Source organism: Haliotis rufescens, unplaced genomic scaffold (assembly GCF_023055435.1).
Source record: "Haliotis rufescens isolate VD_foot unplaced genomic scaffold, xgHalRufe1.0.p SCAF_4, whole genome shotgun sequence".
Taxonomy (NCBI): Eukaryota; Metazoa; Mollusca; class Gastropoda; order Lepetellida; family Haliotidae; genus Haliotis; species Haliotis rufescens.
Window position 1 is genome coordinate 59713488 of NW_025964112.1, and position 21126 is coordinate 59734613.

At 39.7% G+C, this 21126-nt stretch overlaps 1 protein-coding gene across 1 annotated transcript; it reads left to right on the forward strand.

Annotated features, from left to right (window-relative positions):
• The first annotated feature begins 2688 nt into the window (after positions 1–2688).
• Positions 2689–19958, forward strand: LOC124113604 (solute carrier family 49 member 4 homolog). The gene is made up of 11 exons (XM_046474051.2): positions 2689–3162; positions 3920–4010; positions 10249–10412; positions 13805–13868; positions 14116–14210; positions 14612–14741; positions 15319–15427; positions 16228–16295; positions 16481–16599; positions 16738–16920; positions 17470–19958. Exons 1-11 carry the CDS (start codon positions 2814–2816, stop codon positions 17640–17642), a joined length of 1545 nt encoding a protein of 514 aa, XP_046330007.2. The 5' UTR covers positions 2689–2813; the 3' UTR covers positions 17643–19958.
• Positions 19959–21126: the final 1168 nt, after the last annotated feature.

Genomic DNA, 21126 nt, shown 5'->3' on the forward strand with positions numbered 1-21126 from the left:
CACTCCACTATTTACAGGCGTTAATGCCACAGCTCCAATCTGGCGGACCATTGCTCATGCTCCCAACCACTAGTCACACTCCACTATTTACAGGCGTTAATGCCACAGCTCCAATCTTGCGGACCATTGCTCATGCTCCCACCCACTGGTCACATTCCACTATTTACAGGCGTTAAGGCCACAGCTCAAATCTGGCGGACCATTGCTCATGCTCCCAACCACTAGTCACACTCCACTATTTACAGGCGGGGCAATACTGCAGCTCCAATCTGGCGGACCATTGCTCATGCTCCCAACAACTGGTCACATTCCACTATTTACAGGCGGCAATACTACAGCTCCAATCTGGCGGACCATTGCTCATGCTCCCAACCACTAGTCACACTCCACTATTTACAGGCGGCAATACTGCAGCTCCAATCTTGCGGACCATTGCTCATGCTCCCAACCACTGGTCACACTCCACTATTTACAGGCGGCAATACTACAGCTCCAATCTGGCGGACCATTGCTCATGCTCCCACCCACTGGTCACACTCCACTATTTACAGGCGTTAATGCCACAGCTCCAATCTGGCGGACCATTGCTCATGCTCCCAACCACTGGTCACACTCCACTATTTACAGGCGGCAATAATACAGCTCCAATCTGGCGGACCATTGCTCATGCTCCCACCCACTGGTCACACTCCACTATTTACAGGCGTTAATGCCACAGCTCCAATCTGGCGGACCATTGCTCATGCTCCCAACCACTGGTCACACTCCACTATTTACAGGCGGCAATAATACAGCTCCAATCTGGCGGACCATTGCTCATGCTCCCTACCACTGGTCACACTCCACTATTTACAGGCGGCAATACTACAGCTCCAGTCTGGCGGACAGAGGGGTAAACTATCTTCAGTGAACCAGTTCAACTATTTGCGTATTTACGCAACAGAAACAATGGAAACAAAAGCATAAAAAAACGTCGCCCAATTGTAATAAAGAAGTTGCTCATCCATAACAATTTTGTCTTAGTTACCAACTTCTAAATGCCACTAAAAGAAGTCATAAATAACATTGACATTATTCCTATTCCCAGCTCCTGTTTCACCACCTCGCGTTGGTAATTACTATTTACACCTTGCTTATGAAGGGCAACTGTCTGTCTGAATTCGAAATCTTATCTTTTTTTAATACAGATTAGTGCAGAGGCTGCCATAATTTCGACATATGCATTTTGCCCAGATCTACAGAAGACACTGAAAGGTTTCATTAATGTTGTTGTGATTTCCAAAGAAACTAATAAATAAATAACCATGACTAAGGTATTTCCTGCGACTCTCATGACCGTACGTGGTAAATCTGCTACGTCCGTTACTATAGTGATTTTAATGTGCTGTTGTTCATAATATGAATAATGTATTATTTGAAAATAAACTTTTGTTGTTTTAAATATTCTTTTGTTATAACGATTGATTATTAGTAGTGTAAATAGTATATGTAGTTATAACCTATTTACACAAAACCGGAACCAGGTCGCAGGGTTTACATACACATGTTAACTACATTTTCAAGCTTGATTTCCTAAGTTCGTTACCCGGTACACTGGCAGCGGTAATTGAGTTCAAATGTGTGACAACCCACGGCACTGTTCAGGCACTTTCACTTTGTGATCACATTCCTCTCCTAGGCCAGATGGGGGCACGGGTGCCCAGTCGCCTAAGGCGAGGCAATTCGCTGTGCAGACTTGCGTGCCTATGGTTGTGGGTTCGAATCCCGGTTCTCCCCGATTATTTTTCTAGGTTTGTCAGCACCATACCCGTGCTCGTGGGTTTCACTGAAGTGGTAAACGTCTGAGGCCTACATCATTTCGGGCTTTCTTCCCACATTAAGCTGACACGCCGTGATATAATTGGAATACTGTTAAAAGCGACGTTAAACCCAACTCACTCACTCACTCAATCACTCACTCCTAGCGCATATAAAGTCATCCACGTCACTTGCTATCACAATCCCACGATTCTTTCAGTGCTCTATCTTAACAATCTAGCTTATCGAAATGTTATATCATTGAAAATGTCCCACCTCGATGATTCCGGGTTAAAATAGGCCCCCGTCAAGATCGGGTGGTCATAACGACGGCGTCAATGAAACCCCAGTTCGAGTGAGTGAGTGAGTTGGGCTTAACGCCACCGTGTTTGATCAGTGTACCAGTCGCGACGTGTCAGCTTGATGTGGGAGGAAAGCCCAAAGTGATGCAGGTCTTAAAAGTTTTCCATTTGGTGAAACCCACGAGCACGGGTATGATGCTGATAAACCTAGAATCATAGATTTCTAGCGTGACTCAATTAACTTATTCTAAGATTAAGTCCTTTTTTATATTAAATCTAAATTATCCTTACGTTTGCTTTGTCGCATTATGTGTATACCATCATTGGGTTCCTTGACAAGATTATCAAGATTTTGCTGTTATAATATATAATTAAAGGATTGAGAATGAGAAGTGTTTAGCATGAACCCTGTAAAGACACACTGGCAAAAATACTGTGTTACTAAATCTGAATAAACTGCTTTTGATATATCAAAAGGCGGAATAAGTTCATTAGCTAGCCTGGCTGGGGAGATGAATATGAACTTCAACGCACAGTCACTGCTATCATAACGTCATGGGGAGAACTTGAATGATATTGTAGGCAGCTGGCACGTCACCCTTGATTGCGATAACGATCGGAGAAAAACGTTGTATATGTGGATTGATTAACTCTGTCAATCCTCATGACAGGATCGAAAATGTAAGTAAGTCTGAACCTGTTCTGAACATCGAAATGAAGGACGGGGAACATGTTGATGACAATATTCCTCCGTTGGGAGGAAACGGGGAACGTAGCGCACATAAACTTTCCAGAGAACCCCCGAAGATATCCGATGAAGACTCTCCCTTGTTGGACTCCATGGGGAATATTAAGTCCTACAAACGCCGGTGGTATGTTCTGGCGGTGTTTTCGCTTGCTGGTTTTCTTCAGGCTGGGGTTTGGAACGTTTTCGGACCTATTGCTCAGTCAGCTAAGGCTGTGTTCGGGTGGACGGATGCCAATATAGGCATGCTGAACAACTGGGGGAATATTATGTACGTTGTGTTCATGTTTCCAGTGGCCTGGCTGGTGGATGTCAAAGGTAGGAATCTGCACTTGATGTATGTTACAAACGTTTACAGCCACTGTTCACGCTCATATGCACTTTTGTAGACCTCATTATGAGTGTTGACAAAAACAGCTTGAAAACATCATAATCAACATGACTTGCTTGTAGAATTGAAACTACTGCGTTAATGCGTAACTCCTATATTTTATATGTGCACCGTTTGACATGAAGAAATTTATTCATTATAATCTAGATAAGATTTATTGGTTTGGTATGAATACGCTACGCAGCGTGTTGGTACAAGTTCGAGCAGCCACACACATATAGACACGCACACACGCACACACGCACACACGCACACACGCACTCACTCTTTATTCTCTTACATGAATGCCCGAACGCACACACACTCATATTTGAGGGGTCGCCTTCCAATGACAAAAGAGTGAGGGAGTATGATTTTATGCCGGCTTTCGCAATATTTCAGCCATATAACGGCGAGGGACACCACAAATGGGCTTCACGCATTGTAACGGTAATCGAACCCGGGTATTCGGCGTGACGAGCGAACGCTTTGACCACTGGGCTTCCCGAAAGCCTCCATTGACAAGAAAACATATATACTGATGTTATATTGGTCACATACTGAAGATGCTATTGGTATTTTTTTCATCTTCGAAATCATTCTTTCTTTTTCACATTTGTAGATTTGTTTAAGATTTAGATATGTGTCACGGTGATTAGTCACTTATTCTTAACAGAACTTTAAGACGTATTTATCCTACTCTAGGACTGCGGATATCAATGCTGTGTTGCGCTGTGCTGCTGGTGTTTTTGACGGCCATGAGGTGCATCACGAGTGACCCAGTACACGCTACATGGTCAGTAGTCAGTGTGACAATGCGTACCGTTTGTGACAAAAAAATTATAATAGGATAATTCAGTGTACATTATATTTGGCGCCAGTGTGAGTCTCATATTTGATACTCAATTTTATTTTATAGTTGACGCCCTTGAGTATATTTCGTGAAACGCCCAATTGAACAGCAATTTGACTCTGCAGTGTATATCATATTTGACGCTCCAGTGTATAGTACAGGTAACCCCTTAACGTTTATTTTGTGTGACGCCCGAAAGAATAGCATTGTTGACCCCCCAGTGTATGTTGATAGAAATATTTTCCAAAAAATGTTTGTGTGTTAATTGTAACAGATATTTATATATTGTGAATATGTCAGTAGTGCTGGAGATCTATGCGACTGCTTGCAACTGCTAAATAATAGTGAAACGTTGATAACTGTTTGATGGTATTGTGTATTTAATTGTATCGTTTACATGTTTAAAATGCGATGTAATTCGGGACACGGTAGAGCAGAAAGATGCGATGTTCATAATGGAATGTATGTTTATGTTGTTAATTCGTATTTGCTTCGGTTCGCATTCCGTGCTCAAAATTAATGATTACAAAATATTTTTTTAATATAATTGATGGATGAGATAAGCAAATTGAAAATGTATGTTATGGTGTATTTCGTGTATGAAAAGAAACTAATTACCATCATGATAACATACGGTCTTTCGTAATAAAAGTCGTTGCAGCATTCACAAAACATGACATTTGATGTTCTATGTTCAAACAATTTACAAACACTCAATCGTGTGATACAGTTAATAACTTAAAATACCCAGAGATGTTGTTCTCTGGTGTCACGTGTCGATTCCCAATTGAAACAGTGTGCTTACCCAGCAATATGTACGTAAAAGATAAAAACAACCAAAAATGGAATACAATCAACAAATATATTACAGAATTACAGAATCAGTTCACAAAAAATACAATTTGCAATTGCAATGGCAGGACACAATCGAGTGGTAGTACAATATTCAATGATAGTAAATGATATGATGGCAGTGGTCAGTATCCATTTTGGCAGGGAATCCGGGGTGATGAGTGATCTTCACACGAAAGCTGGTCTTGATGTTATGAAATGTGTGGGAGACGAAATGTGTAAGAGATACGAGAGGCACGCTCTTTTTCCCTCACATACAGTCTAACTAGATACTTAAAATTTTCCCCACAGTGTCACAGTCTAGCGGCACTTGAACATGACATAATATTCCACATCAGTCCACGCTGTTCCGGACGTTACCACATCACATTAGCATCTAAATATGGTAACTTCCTCAAGACTGCTTACATTAAACAGTACTTGATTTCTTGATTTCTAATCACTGTCGAAATACAACGCAATGAGCTTCTGCCGAATCTTAACAGAAACACTTTAATACAGTTACAATCATCGTTTAACAATAAAAACACAACCATATTACACTGGTAATACTTGCATGGTATTGATATAAATTGTCAATGCAAGAGAGGAACAGTCCAGATCATCTGCCGAAACAGATTCCATTTGGCTTAAAATGCAAAATAACTGTGAGAAGTATATGAATGGACCACAGAAATCAGTGATGACACCAGGTTTTCGCGAAAAGGGTAAGCATGCCCTGCCCAACCGGTAGCACCCGCCATTCACACAATGTTCATAAAAATGTAAGTATTTATTGCTAATAAACGAATTGGGTACACATTACAATCGGTAGTAAAGTGTGAGAGTGTGTGTTATGACCGCCAACGATCTAAATTGATGATAGGAACAAGATGGGAAATTTCAAAGTTGACGTTTTTTGATCAGCAGTGCGTGATACCACCACGTTTTGTCAAACATTCATTCAGTCGACGAGGCATGCTGACTACGAGTTTCCTAATGGTAATTTGAGGAAGTCTGTCCAAATCTCTTGCATCGCCTGGTCAAGTTCAGCCAACGTGGTCTGCGGCCTATGACGTTGACGCACACGTCTCATGTCCCAGACGTGTTCAATTTGGGAAAAGTCTGGGCTCATTTCTGGCCGTGGCATTCTATGAATGATGTGCTGCTGGAGGTGAGCATTGGCATTTCGTGCACGATGAGCACGACGTTCTCGTCCTAAAAGACAAAATCAATCAATCAAAAGAAGTTTATTGTACAAAAGGCCTCCGGCCCATATACAAGAAAGAGTTAGGCATGTAGATCAATCATATATGTTACACGTTGGGATATACACGTTGTTTGATTAATTTCTTTTGGCTAATGCATGCTTAATATAAAGAGAAAGATTTAATATATTTGATTCGTTCTTTGTCGTCAGCATAACTACAAAGGCGTTTATCGGTGACATTGCTATTAAATAATCTTTTATATTTTTCTTTCGGAGATCATTGTAAAATGGACAGACAAACACAAAATGAAATTCATTTTCTATCTCTAGATTACACAATGGACAAACTCTTTTCAGTTTTTCAATGGACAATTTTCTTCCTTCATTTACAAATAGGTCTAGCAAACCAAGTCGATATTTAATTAACTGTTTTCTTAAGTTTTCCGTTGTGAGTACTGATAAATATATTTCTGGTTGAAGTAAAGTCTTGAAAGTTTTGTAATATTCATACCGTGAACTATCCTCTAAAGTGGAGTGCAATTCTTGGTAGAACATATGTAAAGACCGATTCCGAAATTCATTAAGAAACATATTTACATTTCCAACTGACTGACAGCTATGTACAACCAAAACCATGCGAAAATAAAAGATTTCTTATATGCGATGTCCAAGTATTCTTTCCCATGTTAGAAGCATGTTAGAAGCTTATTTGGGGAGACGTTGTTCATGCATGGGAAGGATTTTAAACTAGTATTTTAAACATCTGATCTGTGAGTTATAATATAATGGGTATCTACCACATTCACCATAACCATGCAATTTGGTGTAGAAGATCCAACACAAAGAAACTTTTTACATGCTAATAAGTGAACCTTCTCTAAACAGTCATAACGTTGAAATCCCCATACTTCAAAACCATACAATACAATTGGTTGTATCTGGGTATCAAAAAGCTTAAAGAAGATATTAGGTGACATCGATCCAACTTTATGAGCAATAGACATTACACTTATTAATGCTCTCTTTGCACGCAAGGACAAGTCAAGGGTACATTTTTTTTCCAATTCATTGTGTGTGAGAACTAGATTCCTAAATATGAAAAGTGATCTACTATATTGAATGACTGACCATCGAATGACCATCTCTCTTTCGACGCTATTGGACCACCTTTTCTGAAGATCACAATTTTAGTTTTTTTCCAAATTTACTGATAATTTCCATTCTTTCGTGTATGTACTTAAAACATTTAATTGCCTTTGTAGACCAACAACAGTATCTGACACTAGAATGACATCATCTGCGAAAAGTAACATTAATATTTCTATCAAATCTGGAAACATTGGATACCATGTTTATCACTGGCAGCTATTTCGTAATATAATTCATTAATGAAAAATGAAAATAAGATCGGACTCAAATTAGCCTTGTCTTAGTCCTAAAGGACAATTAAACTATCCCAACAGCGAACACATAACCTCAAACTAGAATACATTGATTTTAGAATAGTAAACATTTTCCCACGTAAACCAGCTTTACGTAGACATGTCCATGGCTTAAAGTGATTAACAGAATCAAAAGCCTTTTTAAAATCTACAAATGCTACATACAGTTTTCTTAAAATGGCTAAGCCACTGCGATTTTGTTATGTTATCCGTAGCAGAAGATCTATTCTTAAGAGATCGTACTTGTTTCCAGAACGCAGAAGGGTTGTTAATGGACTTTTTCAGTTTGTCTTGTCTATGTCTACGCATATCAAATTTGTATTTCTGACAGCAACTTTTATATATATTCTACTTTCGCAATATTTCTTTCTGTCAAGACTGGTACGAGTTGTTCTAAATCTTCGTAGTGCTTTGCGGGCGTTACGCCTTGCAATTCTACATCCAGTATTAAAAGTTTTAGTTTTATCCATATTCAGTTTTAATTCTTTTCTCATACAAGCTGCTGAAGTTAGCATAATTTCAACAAAGTCATCAATTGCCCCCTCAATATTATTATCAAGTTTATCTAGAAGTAACTGTTTAAAATATGTTATACTTTCTCGTAGTTTGCTCAGAAAGTTGTTCTAAAGTTCGTCATTCCATATTAGTTTCTTTTTAGTGACACCCTCATATTTTAATTTGGTATGTGTTTGATTCATACTAGGCAACTTACAAGTCAATTCCAAAGGTAATGATCAGATTCTAGACGATCGCCAATATTCAACATCTTAATATAATCGAAGAAATCGGGGGAACATATAAAATAATCATTAACGCTCGCACCTTGGTTTCCACAATAGGTAAATTATCCAAGGGTATCCCATACACTCTCACATTGACAATAAACAAGTGAAATGTATACAACATATCTAGCAGCATCTGACCAAATTTATTAATAACGGTGTCATGGGATTTCCGATCTCCAACACATACGTTTTCATCTTCTGGGAATGGACAGTTATTATGAACAAAATCGTTTTGTATATCGACAAGAGGATTGTTTTGTTGACCAGTACGAGCACTCATATCTCCACAGGCTACACTGATAGAATCTTTAAGCTGCGACTGATTATTTAACATGAACTCTTCAAGATGATCAATACTACAGTTTGAGACCACATGGTTATAATACGGCGAGCCAGCTGGTGGTATGTATGTACATAGCAAGTTTACATTTTTGTCAATTGTAAGTAACACTTTTGATATGTTCAAGCACAAGAGATTATCAACATCTGATTTAACTAACCTACACAATTTACTGACGGTATGATGGACACATACACAAATACCACCTGACAGCCTTCCGTAGTCAGATAATTTTATTGCTGGACTATAATAAATATCACAACCAACTAACCAGTTAATATCAAAACTACAGTCGACAAATGATTCCACAAGATATGCTATTTTAAATTGTTGTAAGTATGATATAAAATCAGCATCATCGATTTTGTTTCGAAGTCCATTAATATTCCAACTTAGAAAGTGAATGTTTCGCTTGGACAATCAACGTTTAACGTAACACCGGTGTTCATAGTGTTAGGACAAAACGTCTTCCCACATAGCTTGCAAATTGGACAACAAAGGGTGTCAGTATATTGTCCCGATAGTACTGCCCAGTGACCCTTCCCTGCACAATCTGGAGTGGTGTTCGCTCAGTCATAGTGATGCCACCCCGCACCATAACTGATCCACCACGTATGTATGGATATCTTGTTTTGAGGTGAAATTACATAAAAATACACCAATATCTGGCAATGATTTATGTGGCAAGAACATTTTCTAAGAAATGAAGCTCCCAAACACAACATTGTGGGAGTCATGAAGCACGTGACCTTTGACAGCAATTGCATGGGAGTGGTGAGCCAAATTCACCATTGTCACTCAGACACGGTTGTGAGCAGACGCATACTGTTTTCTTTCTTTAAAACACATGTATTCAAAAAGATATTCCGTAAAAAGAAGAGTCGATTGTACCGATTTCATCATGAGCATGCGTTTATGAATCACTATCAAATAGTGATGATGCCAGGTGTTGGCGAAACGGTAAAACATTTTATAAGCTTTATTGGGGCATTGAATGTTGTAATTCTGCTCAAACAACTCTTAAACGAGAATCGTACGGGCTTGACACACAATAAAGGGAGACAATTTGCGGGGAGAAAACTCTAGTATGACAATAGCCCTGTGAAAGTGTTATGTTCACCTCAGTGGAATATTAGGTGTTGTGTTCACTGCAATGAAAGTATCACTTTCCTCAACTTCGGAAAACTCTATCACACTGAAGATTATAATAAATGCATTAATCAGAATGTAGTATGTTGTTGCTATTTTGTTGCAAGTTGCAAAATCATTTACTGTAACAACTTGAACTAATGCATAAAAAACGAGGGGGATACCTATGTTTTAAGAGTTGAACACATTCATGTTTTAATGAAGCTTTTGAATCCAGTACACAAGCGGAATGAACATGTTTTCATGTCTTAGAGTCATGCCCGAAATTCATTGTACTGATGCCTGGGTTTGGCAGATTTCAGAAGAAAACATGACATCAATTCTTTAGGTCAGTCACCTATTCTAGTTGATTCAAAACAGATTCATGTTTTCATGAAGCTCTGAAGTTTACCTTGTGATATAATGACAGTTTTTCTGCTTTCAGGTTGATAAACATTGCAGCAATTGTGAACGGTGCGGCTAGCATTGTGCCCTTCGCCGGCCCCGCCCTCTTCTCTGCCACGTGGTTTCCCCCTAACCAGAGGGCAACTGCTACAGCCGTGTCAACTGTCTTCAACTACATCGGCATATCTGTCGGCTTCATCATCGGTAAACAAATCACTGACAAGCAAGTTGTACATCAGCATTTGTTTCAAATACGTTCTTTTGATATCGTAACAAATGTTCAGACACAGAAAAAGATAATTATATAGAGAATTATTTTGTTATGAAACTGACATTGTACAATACTTTAAAGAACCAAACCTGAATAAATATACATGTGACTAGTCGACACCTGATATGGCACATATACTATTCGTTACGTCTTCGCATATAAAATATAACTTCCTTTTTGATGGATATTCAGACCGCCTCCGTGGTCTATTGGTAGAGCCCGGAGAGCGGAAGGTCCGGGGTTCGATCCCAAGCCGCGTCATACCAAAAGACGTTAAAAGATGGTACTTGTTGTTACCCTGTCTGGCGCTCGGCATTAAGGGGCTAAAACAAGGACTGGTCGGCTCGGAGTCAGTATATGTTATCAAACTAACCTTTATAAACACCAACGTAGTTGCAGATCGAAATTGTTGTCTAATATTTACAAATCGTAACTATTTTTCAAATTTAAAATGTTGTTTAAACAGTGAATACAGTACGGCATATTTACCATTCATTACATTTTCACTTCACCTTTGTTGAAAGCATTTTTTGTCCTTTTAGTGTACAATAGATAACAGACCATGCTTATCCCAGACCAACCTTGAAACGTATTTACTCGATAAATGTGTCTCAGTTATTTTTATTACGGGTATCGCGTGTGATACAACTTGTTTAATACCTTTTATGGATAACGACATGGGCATGACTATAAGGTTTAAGCCAATAGGTAAAAACATAAACAGGAAATCGTCCACATTCTCCAAGTACATTATCAGTTTGTGTGGGGATTCGTATACCAAAACAACGCTTACATGCTTGTAAAGGTACCTGTCTGAACATTTGTACTTTCGAACACCCCACATTTCCCGTTCATACAATACAATAGGCAGTCAAATACTTTAAAGTTGATATAACATGATGAAATTTCAAATATTAAAAGATTTCTGTGCCTTATAAGTACCTTCTTTGCTTTTAAAGCTATATATTCTACTGATGATTGCCATGTAAGACTTCTGGGAAATAACATACCTAAAGAATTATATGAAGGCAATACCTTCAACGAAGAACGTTCAATATTCTGTTTTTTGAAAGTTTCCCCCATATTTCTGAAAACAACAATTTTTACTTTGTTTAGTTTGACCTGGAATTACCATGAATCATAAATATGGTCTAAAATGTCAATATGTTTTTGGAGTCCAATTACAGTATCTGACAAAAGAACAATACCGTTCGCAAACCAAAGGAGAAACAATTCCAGTAGGTCTGGGAGTAACTGTATACCATTTGTACATGTCGATGTTACTTCAAGTAGTTTGTAGTTTGTGATAGGACCTGATGTTTATTGCTGCTACCAAATATTTGAGCCATTGTATGATTGTAAACCCAATCCTGTGTATTTCAATATAATTTTAGTGTTTATTGATCTTGTGTTGGTATTTACTGATTTCACAATCTAGTTCTGTATGTACCGACTTCTGGATCAAATTTCGCGTTTCAATTTGAAAATCAACACGTAACAATACAAACATTGTAACCAGATACATTTAACGGTACCACGGGGACTGTAGTACTCCTTGTACGGGTCTCAGTAGGATTACACATACAGATAAAATATAAACCTGGCTCATTGAACTTACCTTGAATACTTAATGTTTCTGTTGGTCTCATTGCTATGTCCCTTGTGTTTTAAATGGGACATGTAGAGTGTTTCTCCTTACTCAAAGGAACACATGTGGTCACGTAGTCTAAAGATATGCATCTTCCCGAGGCAAGAGAGTTAACTGACTTTTAAATCCAGTTTCCACCCTTGCCGAACTAGGCTGGAATTACTGGGCTCGATCGTAGCGCCACCAGTGGCTATTACCAGCTATGTCCCTTCTGAGCCTCTCCTATGGACCAATCAGATTCCACCACTCGTATCACTTGCGTTTGCTTCACACAAAATGGTGGCGCCTAGTCAGGACGATCTGATCGATAATCAAGATCTATATTGTGATAAAACGGGTCTTACATCGCGAAATGCATCAAATCACGTGAGCACATTGATTAAAATTATGAAAAGATTTGGAAAATATCTGCTGACAACGAGTTGGCGGTGCCAGTGCTTTGCAAACCCTGCAATCGACCGAAATCTGCACGACGGTTTACGAACCGGATTTCGATTTCGGAGCGCGATTTTGATTTGACTATGCATAGACTCATTAGTCCAGCCAAAATGTAACTCCATAATACCAGCCTAGTTCGGCAAGGGTGGAAACTGGACTTTTATTGTCACTTAACTCTCTTGCCTCGGGAAGATGAAAGATATGCTACTCCTTGTGTAGCGTTGCCCCTCTTATCGGCTAGGACCGTCTGGGTACAATGCTATAAAAATCAGATCTCGATTCCCGCTACCGCTAAACAAAGATCTGAGGACATCCCATTACGGGTCACGTCAGAATGACTTTTCGTCAGAGCGAAGCTTACCAGATCGTGAAAGTGACAATCGGAATGTGTTTTCTAATCATGCAACCTCGAAGAGGTTCACAAGCGGTATTCTGAACAACATTTACGGGCTGTTCGACTGATTAGTCAAATTCATTGTCAGTCTCTCGCTTCAATGGGATAAACATTTTAAACGGACTAGACTTTTCATAGCCCGTGGGAAGTACTGCCATACAACCACGGCTATGTTTTAGACATTCCAGAAATTTTCTTGTGTACAGTTTTCAAATTTTGAATCACTATTTTTCCAAGGTTAGTCTAGAATAGATGTCGCGATGTTGAAACCAGTGCCGTAAAGCTCGAGAAAGCTGCTTTCTGATTGACTGATGTCGAGTTCCTGTTAGTCGGTTTTATTGGTCGGTCAAAGTTTGCGAAAGGTCGTTCTGACGTGACCCATAATGGCATGTCCTCAGATCTTTGTTTAGCGGTTCGTTAAAGCTTCGTTCGTAGCTTTTGAGGTACAGTCAAGCATGCTCTTTCTACGGAACTTTTAAGACGTGTCATATGTTCTTGTTTGGAGGTTGTTTGTTCGGGGATACAATGTTCAAAGCTTCTCAGTGAAGCTTTCAAAACGTTTTGTGAAAGGCATGTGGAGGACATTTCTAAATTTGACGCATTAGTGACAGAAATGATGTCCAAAGCAATTACTGTGGTTGTTTTTCAGGTGATAAATTTGTGTTTGTGACGGGTGCCTCTGGTAAGGCGGGTTACGCTACAAATATCTTGTAGAACATTGGATATATTCGCTGTTTAATATTGATTTACATGCTTACGGCATCGTACAATGGACGTTTTATATGATTGTGGAAATAGTTTCGTCGCTTTCTTTATTCTCATCTCAAGAATCCTTGTGTCGACAGGTCCGCTATTGGTGCCACAACCAGATGAATCACCCTTGAACATAACCGACATGCCACCTATAAAGTAAGAAGCGCCTGCCTTGTGTGTCACGCACACAGCCCACCCCTCTATGTCTACACCCACTGGTTCCCCTGCAGCTCAACGACTTCATCCCGCAATTCCCATCTGTATTTCCACAACTCTATTTATCATCTCTATCCCTTTTACATCATCCCAACACCCCTAACACCCACCCCAGCCACTTTCTATCTACCCACGTACCCTTCTATTTTTTCACACTTGCCGTAATAGTCAGTGTTCCTTGTTGCAGTTCGTCAAGTCAGGGGAACTCCAATCCATTCAGTCTGACACCACACGCTAACCTGTCGGAGGTGAGAAGCGGCATCATGAGGCTGATGTATACAGGTGATCAACGTTTTCTGCTTACATTGTGAATCAAACCTTTATAAATAGCAAAATGATCGGGTGTCATTTTAATCATACAATAAATGCATTTTCTTTCTTTCGCGTAATACATGCATATCTCCTCATTGGTTCATTGGGGTAGTCCAGTGGTAAACGTGTTCCTTCGTCACACCTCAGGTCCAGTTTCGATTACCGCTTGGATGCAATTTGTGAAACCCTTTCTCAGTGCCCTTTACATATATTGTGAAGATATTGCTTTAATTTTGCATCTCCTGCTCTTTGGAGTAACAGTTTTACTCTTGCGTCAATCACATCAAGATTACATTTGTAAAGCTTCTTAACACAATTATATTTTGATGATATTACTACTAAGTTGATACTGTTAACTGTGCTGTATACAGAATGTGCGGCTTGTGTGCTGCTGCTGCTCCTGGTGGTGGTGTACTTCCCCGCCAAGCCCCCCTCTCCCCCCAGCCTCACAGCGTCCATAGAGAGGCCAAGCTACTTACATGGGCTCAAAGGACTATTCACGTAAGACATTCATCTGTTTGACAGGAAATCCGTTTTGCCAATAACGACTACCGTTTTTGTAGCCATACATGTGAAGAGGTTTACATAAATTACAATTAATTTAATTTGTAGACCATCTTAAATGGGAATGTGCACTGTAAATCATTCGGCCCAATCTAAAGTCAGTCAGAGGTGAAATATAACTATTAGAAAGGTCCTGTGGTGACATGTATAGTTTTAGGAGGTTTGTATGATCAGCACTTCTGATGGGTGTTTTTACAAACTTTTAAACAACCTATTTCCCCGCTTAAACAAGTCTTACATCCTAACTAACCTTTTCCTTCTTTGGACAGTCAAGTGTATTTGTTGTTACTAAAAACTGGATTGTTATCAGTCCCCCGTGATATTGTATAGCTATTTGTCGGTTTGAAAGAATGGTAAAACAATCCTCCAGTGTGAGGTTTGAGAGTGTAAACCATCGCGACAAAAGGCCCCCCTTTCCCTGGAAGAAAGTATGATGGACCGCAGCTACAGCTACAGCTAAATCAACTCCATACTGTGTCATTCAAATGTCTGCGTGATAGTTTAACCTGTGCAGGCATAAACGCTTCTGGGTGATAATGGTGGCCTACAGTGTACCAACGGGAGTTTACGTGGAGTTTGCGGCAATTCTGGATGTCATTCTGAATGGAGTCGGTGTATCACAGGTAATAATAATTATGAGGTGAGGTGAGGTGAAATTGGGTTTAACGTCGCGTCCAAGATTATTGCACTTATATAGCGACGTGCATGCACATGTGTGTGTGTGTGTGTGTGTGTGTGTGTGTGTGTGTGTGTGTGTGTGTCTGTGTGTGTGGTTGCTTGTACAAGTCCGGACTGATGCTGATTTATAGTGCTAGCACACTGAGATACCATGCCGCAGTTCAACATGATTACCCCACTCAGACACAGTATACTGACTCTGAGCCGACCAGTCCTTGCTTAGACCTTAGCCCCTTAATGCCAAGCGCCAGACTGGGTAACAACAAGTACCATCTTTTAGCGTCTTTTGGTATGACGCGGCCGGGGATTGAACCCCGGACCTTCCGCTCTCCCGGCGGACGCTCTACCACTAGACCAAGGAGGCGGTCTAATAATAATGAGGAGGATGTAGATGATGATGGTTGACATAAGTAGTGCGCCATATCCCGAATACAATAATGACAGTAAAGACGAAAGAATCTTTCAAGGACTGTTTTGAAACAGACTAGAGAATTCCAAAGTGTAGCAGCTGTATAGGCAACTGTTTCGTGGGTTCAAGCTTTGTGTAGAATACACGTGTTACACAATATTGGGTTGTAAATGGTTACAATGTATGAGGCCCGTTTCCTATGTCTTTCGTTATATTATTGGACTACTTCCAAAAGCGGCCAAAGCACTCAATCGATAATGAATATGTCAATTAAGTGCGAAATCAGCTTTTTTGGAAGCATTGTAAATCTACAATCATTCTAAAATTGATTTTCAGTACCATGCCGGTTGGATTGGCTTTTATGCCACGATAGGCGGTTGTGTAGCTGCGATGGTGATGTCCAGGTATGTTCAAGAAGGTCTGGGTAGACTTTGAGACAGACCTTGCAACAAAGGTCGAGCATTCATTTTATGCACCTTGCTCAACATTTGACACATTAGCTTTAACAGAACCTTAGGTACACTTTTGGATCATGCATAATGCCATGTTTGCTGCAACTATTGTTTAATGTCGTGTCCTTTACTTAAAGGATTGCTGACCTGTGTCTACGTCACATGAAGATGATGTTGTTGGTCCTATTCGTCTTAGCAACAGCATCCACACTCTGGTTTGTCCTGCTGCGTCTGTCCTTCATCCCCTTTAGCTTTGGTGAGTAAGTCTGTGTAAATTGTATGTAAAAGGACAGTTGGTTTGAGGTCTGATACATTCATTCATATACGTGCCTGCGGAACAAGTTTTTTACCATGAACCCACGTTATCTTCGTCGAATTGATTTTCTTCTATCAGTTTCACTGTACATCTCCTGCATCCTGATGGGAGTCTTCATCAATGGTTCTATCCCGCTGTTCTTCGAGCTTGGGTGTGAGGCATCATACCCTATCGCCGAGGGCGTCACGGGCGCTGTTCTCACCATGGCCAACAACCTGACTGGTGTCATCTTTCTATCTGTGCTGCAGATCCCAAGAATAGGTAAACCACCAAACAAATCTTCCCAACTGAAATGTCACAAATCCCAGGTGGTGAGGTGAGGGAAACGTCGCATTCAAGATTATTGCACTTATATAGTGACGGGCATGAAGTGTGTGTAGCACTAGTCTCGCCTTATCCGATTTTATAGTGCTAGCCCACTGAGATACCATGACGCAGTTTAATATGAATACCCAACTCAGACACAGTATACTCCGAGCCGACCTTTCCTTGTTTCAGAGGAGACCAATGACAATGACTTTTGGCTTTTCCACGGCTAAGATACCACTGAGCTACATGTATCTCTAAAACTTGTTTGTTCAAACATTGACATACTCAGATTGTATATAACTGAATCCAACGTTCTATTAAGGGTTATACTGAGGAAACCCATAAAAAAACGTTACAGACACACAGGTTTTGATAAACATATGCAAAAGTGTTTTCTATCTTTAAATCCAACATTCCGCAAAGAAGAAACATGCCGACTGGGGGGCATGACTGTACAAATCAACCCCCAAATAATTAATGTTATCGCTTTATCTCTCGTAGGTGTTGCGTGGATGGACTGGTGCATGCTTGGCTCTGTAGCAGCTGCAGTACCCCTACTCCTGTTGTTCACAGAGAAGTACACCCGGACTGACATCGACACACAGAAGACCATTGTTCCAGAGCCTGAAGAGAGAGCTGTTGCGTTGATCAATACAAACAAGAAAATTGGTTGATACGAACACAGCACACATACTGAGAGTGTATTTAAATATGCCTTTGACTCGCAGCTGATAGGTGAATCCGTGGCTTACTGTTTCGTAATGTGGCCTTTTCCTACTTTTTATTGAGATTAACCAACATGCCGCCAGGAAGGAATACTCTGACACTCACAATCACGCATAAAGAGACCTTCCTTCCAGGCATACTCACGACAAGTCTAACCAAATAAACCGTGTACTGACTGTTGTCCATTTACGAAGATATGTATTATATCAAGACTGAGAATACATTTATCTGTTGGTTATGGTGCTGGGTAGCCAACTGATCGCATTTTGCTGCTGTGATGGGACATACTTCGAGAAACTTGTTCTTGGTGCTGACAGTGATACAAGCGTAATTATTACATTGATATGACCACACGTAAGGTAACAGGTGGATAATGAGAGAACTGCAACGATGACCTCTAACGAGCGAGGTTGAAATTAATGTGATACTTGCTGAAGGTTTACAAGTGTTGAACACATCTCGGTGTAGATAACGCTTGCCTGCTTGCCTCCTTAAATGGAAGCAGATTAAATGTCGATCGGAAGGGACGTGTGTTGTATGTACTACTCTCTGTCAGTTGGCTCTGCTAATCACGCATCTTTCTTTATTGGAATAGCTGATACTATTATTTCCTGATATGATTTTACACAAACATCAACAAGCCTTGGTCTCATGATATCTGTGAAATAGCTGACCATGACATCTGTGAAATAGCTGACCACAGAAAACCAATAGGAAAACCGAGTTGGACATACTTCTTTGCCGTCAGATTTGGTTTAACTTCGTTCAAATGTGCTGTTATTCTGAGGATTGTGTGTTCGCCAAACAACATTATACTTTTAATATTGATTCGTTCACAGTAATTGTAAATTTTGAAATGGGTTAAAGCCATTTGTCGAAGTAAGGATGTGAGGATTCCTTGATACTGAAAATACCTAGAATAAAGCACCAAGCAGGGTAATGTGATTGCACCTTGTTTGTTTAATATTATGAAAAATGACCTACTATATTCGCTATCTTTTAATGTTGATGCATTTCAGTTAGCTGATGATGGGACCTTCTGAAGACGCATAGGTCACTTTCCATTGGTACAAAACCTCCTGCGCACCGTTCCGAAAAGCGATCTTAGCGCTACGACTCTCGTAAGCCAGTGTTAAAGAATGGGACTTACAATCACCTTAGCGCTAAGATGGCTTTGTGGGACGGGGTCCTGAACGTAGTTCATAGATGGTGTTGTAATTGGGCTTGTAATATATCTCATACTAAGACGCGGTGATGTTCACAGGGAGAAATACCCTCATAATAAAGAATTATGGTAACGTGATCAACTTTGTTTAAAAATTCAAAACTTCCAGGCATATACTTTGATGAAATGCTGACATTCTTTTCTCGTATGACCAGTATCATTACCAAGCGTAACACATTGCTATATAAAGCTTTGATTCTGTCAAGGGCAGACCTTGTATGTAATATGTTCACCAATGCCTCAAAATGCCGTCTCATAGAACTGGCATTCAATCAAAGGCACAACGACTTTGTATTGAAGTATTCCTGACAATTTCAATAGCTATTGTACAAGCTGAATGTTCGGAAATGCCTTTAAACCTCTGACGCCAAGAACTGACATTGAAATACATGAAAATTAAATCAATGAACGAATATCAATCTGCAACTGAGCGTGTAGAATATGTGATGTGTAATTGGGTTGATGGTACAACCCTAAATCATTTTTGAATCTCATCTCATCCTCGCGAGTCATGGGATTGTGACGATATTGTTCGGATGCAATGTGTGATTGGGCATTAATATGCTGCAATTAGGATGTCGGACAAAAATGTAATAATATATAATGCTTGTTTCTTTTCTTCATTATAGTTCAGTGACATATGAGCATACAATAGACAAAAGTACAGTCAACTATATCACCATATAACTGACTGCCTAATTAATGCCAGCTACTTCATGCCTAAATGACTTGACGATGTTTACAAATATTTTGTTGACATCAGGATTTCGATATGCAATATGGATGTTGGCAATGTGAAGATATTTATTCATCTCTTGAACAAAGATGATTTAATAACCTTCAACAATCATGGTGTTGTTCTCTTAATAGCATATATGATACCTGGGACTGAAGCATTTTTAATCCCTGTTAGTTGTAAAAAAATATCTTTTATTGAAGATGAATTTCTTATATTGCTTGTGTGTGAGCGTTATTCAGCTCAAAGAAGAATATCAAGTCTCAAACAGTAACATCTTTGACTTAAATTATTTCATCTGAAAACGTTGATGTTATATATTACACATGTTTATATTTCTACAAAGTCCAGCCACTAGAGAAACCTTATTGATTACTTCATTGGCACGCGTAGTTCATACAATAAACAGTGTCTGTATAATGGGGCTGTGGACGTTTTACTGAATACACTGTCCGTCTGTCTGTCTGTCTGTCTGTCACATCACAATTATCCTCTGATATTCATTTCCTTTCTTCATCTTTCGCTTGAATCATATACCTACATATCCAGTTCAACTATGGTCCTACATATCATCAAGCTTTAGGTCTCCCTAGCTTGTTCATGTGTTCTGAGAAGAAGTTTCTTGGAGAATTTCAGACTTCCTTCATGCCAATTCCTAAAATAAGAATGTATTTTATGTTATTAAATCTGAGTCCCACTGTTACACACACTTCTAATGTTTCCGTCTCCATTTTAACACATTGTGGTTTCTTATTTTGAGTTTGGATTAATACGATGCAAACTGTTAATATAAACCCACAACTGTCCCACATCCTCCCTGAAATCTGTCGTAAAAAGAAAATGTTGGTTGTTGTAAGTTGCAATGTCAGAAACATCCTTGTTAATCTACATTTTGAGCAGGAAACAGGGCCTGTACATGAATGATATAAATTGCTTTAAGTGTATAAGCTGTTCCAAGATTTCCTTTACAACCGTGATGCCATGAACTGTTTGATAGGCATTCCTTTCCTGCCATGTTTTAGTTCGATACCATGAATGTACCGGCGTGGTCCTTCAGTGGATTAGGAATCTGCTCAGACAAGGACCGTGACGCCTGTCTCAAGCAACTTATACATGCCGTAAGAATCGTCTAAGTTGGTCGGGGGGTCAGGCTTTGTGACGTGGTTAATTGCGTGTCATCGTGCCCCTTTTCCTCATAATATCCATCACAGGAGTGTCTGATTCATGATGGTTTTACTAATATCATTCACAGTCAGGCAAGATAGATTAACCTTTTCAGGGGCGCTTAAGTTATATATCCGCCATTAATAATTAGCGTTTCAAGGCTTCGGAGTCCGCAGCTCCTCTGTGGCATCTCTGGAATGCTGAAACAGGTGGACGGGTAACTTGGCTTGCGAGATTGGATGTTACAGCGGCGCAATTGTTAACTAAACAGGACTCAACAATGTTCATGCGACATGCATTGTATCAC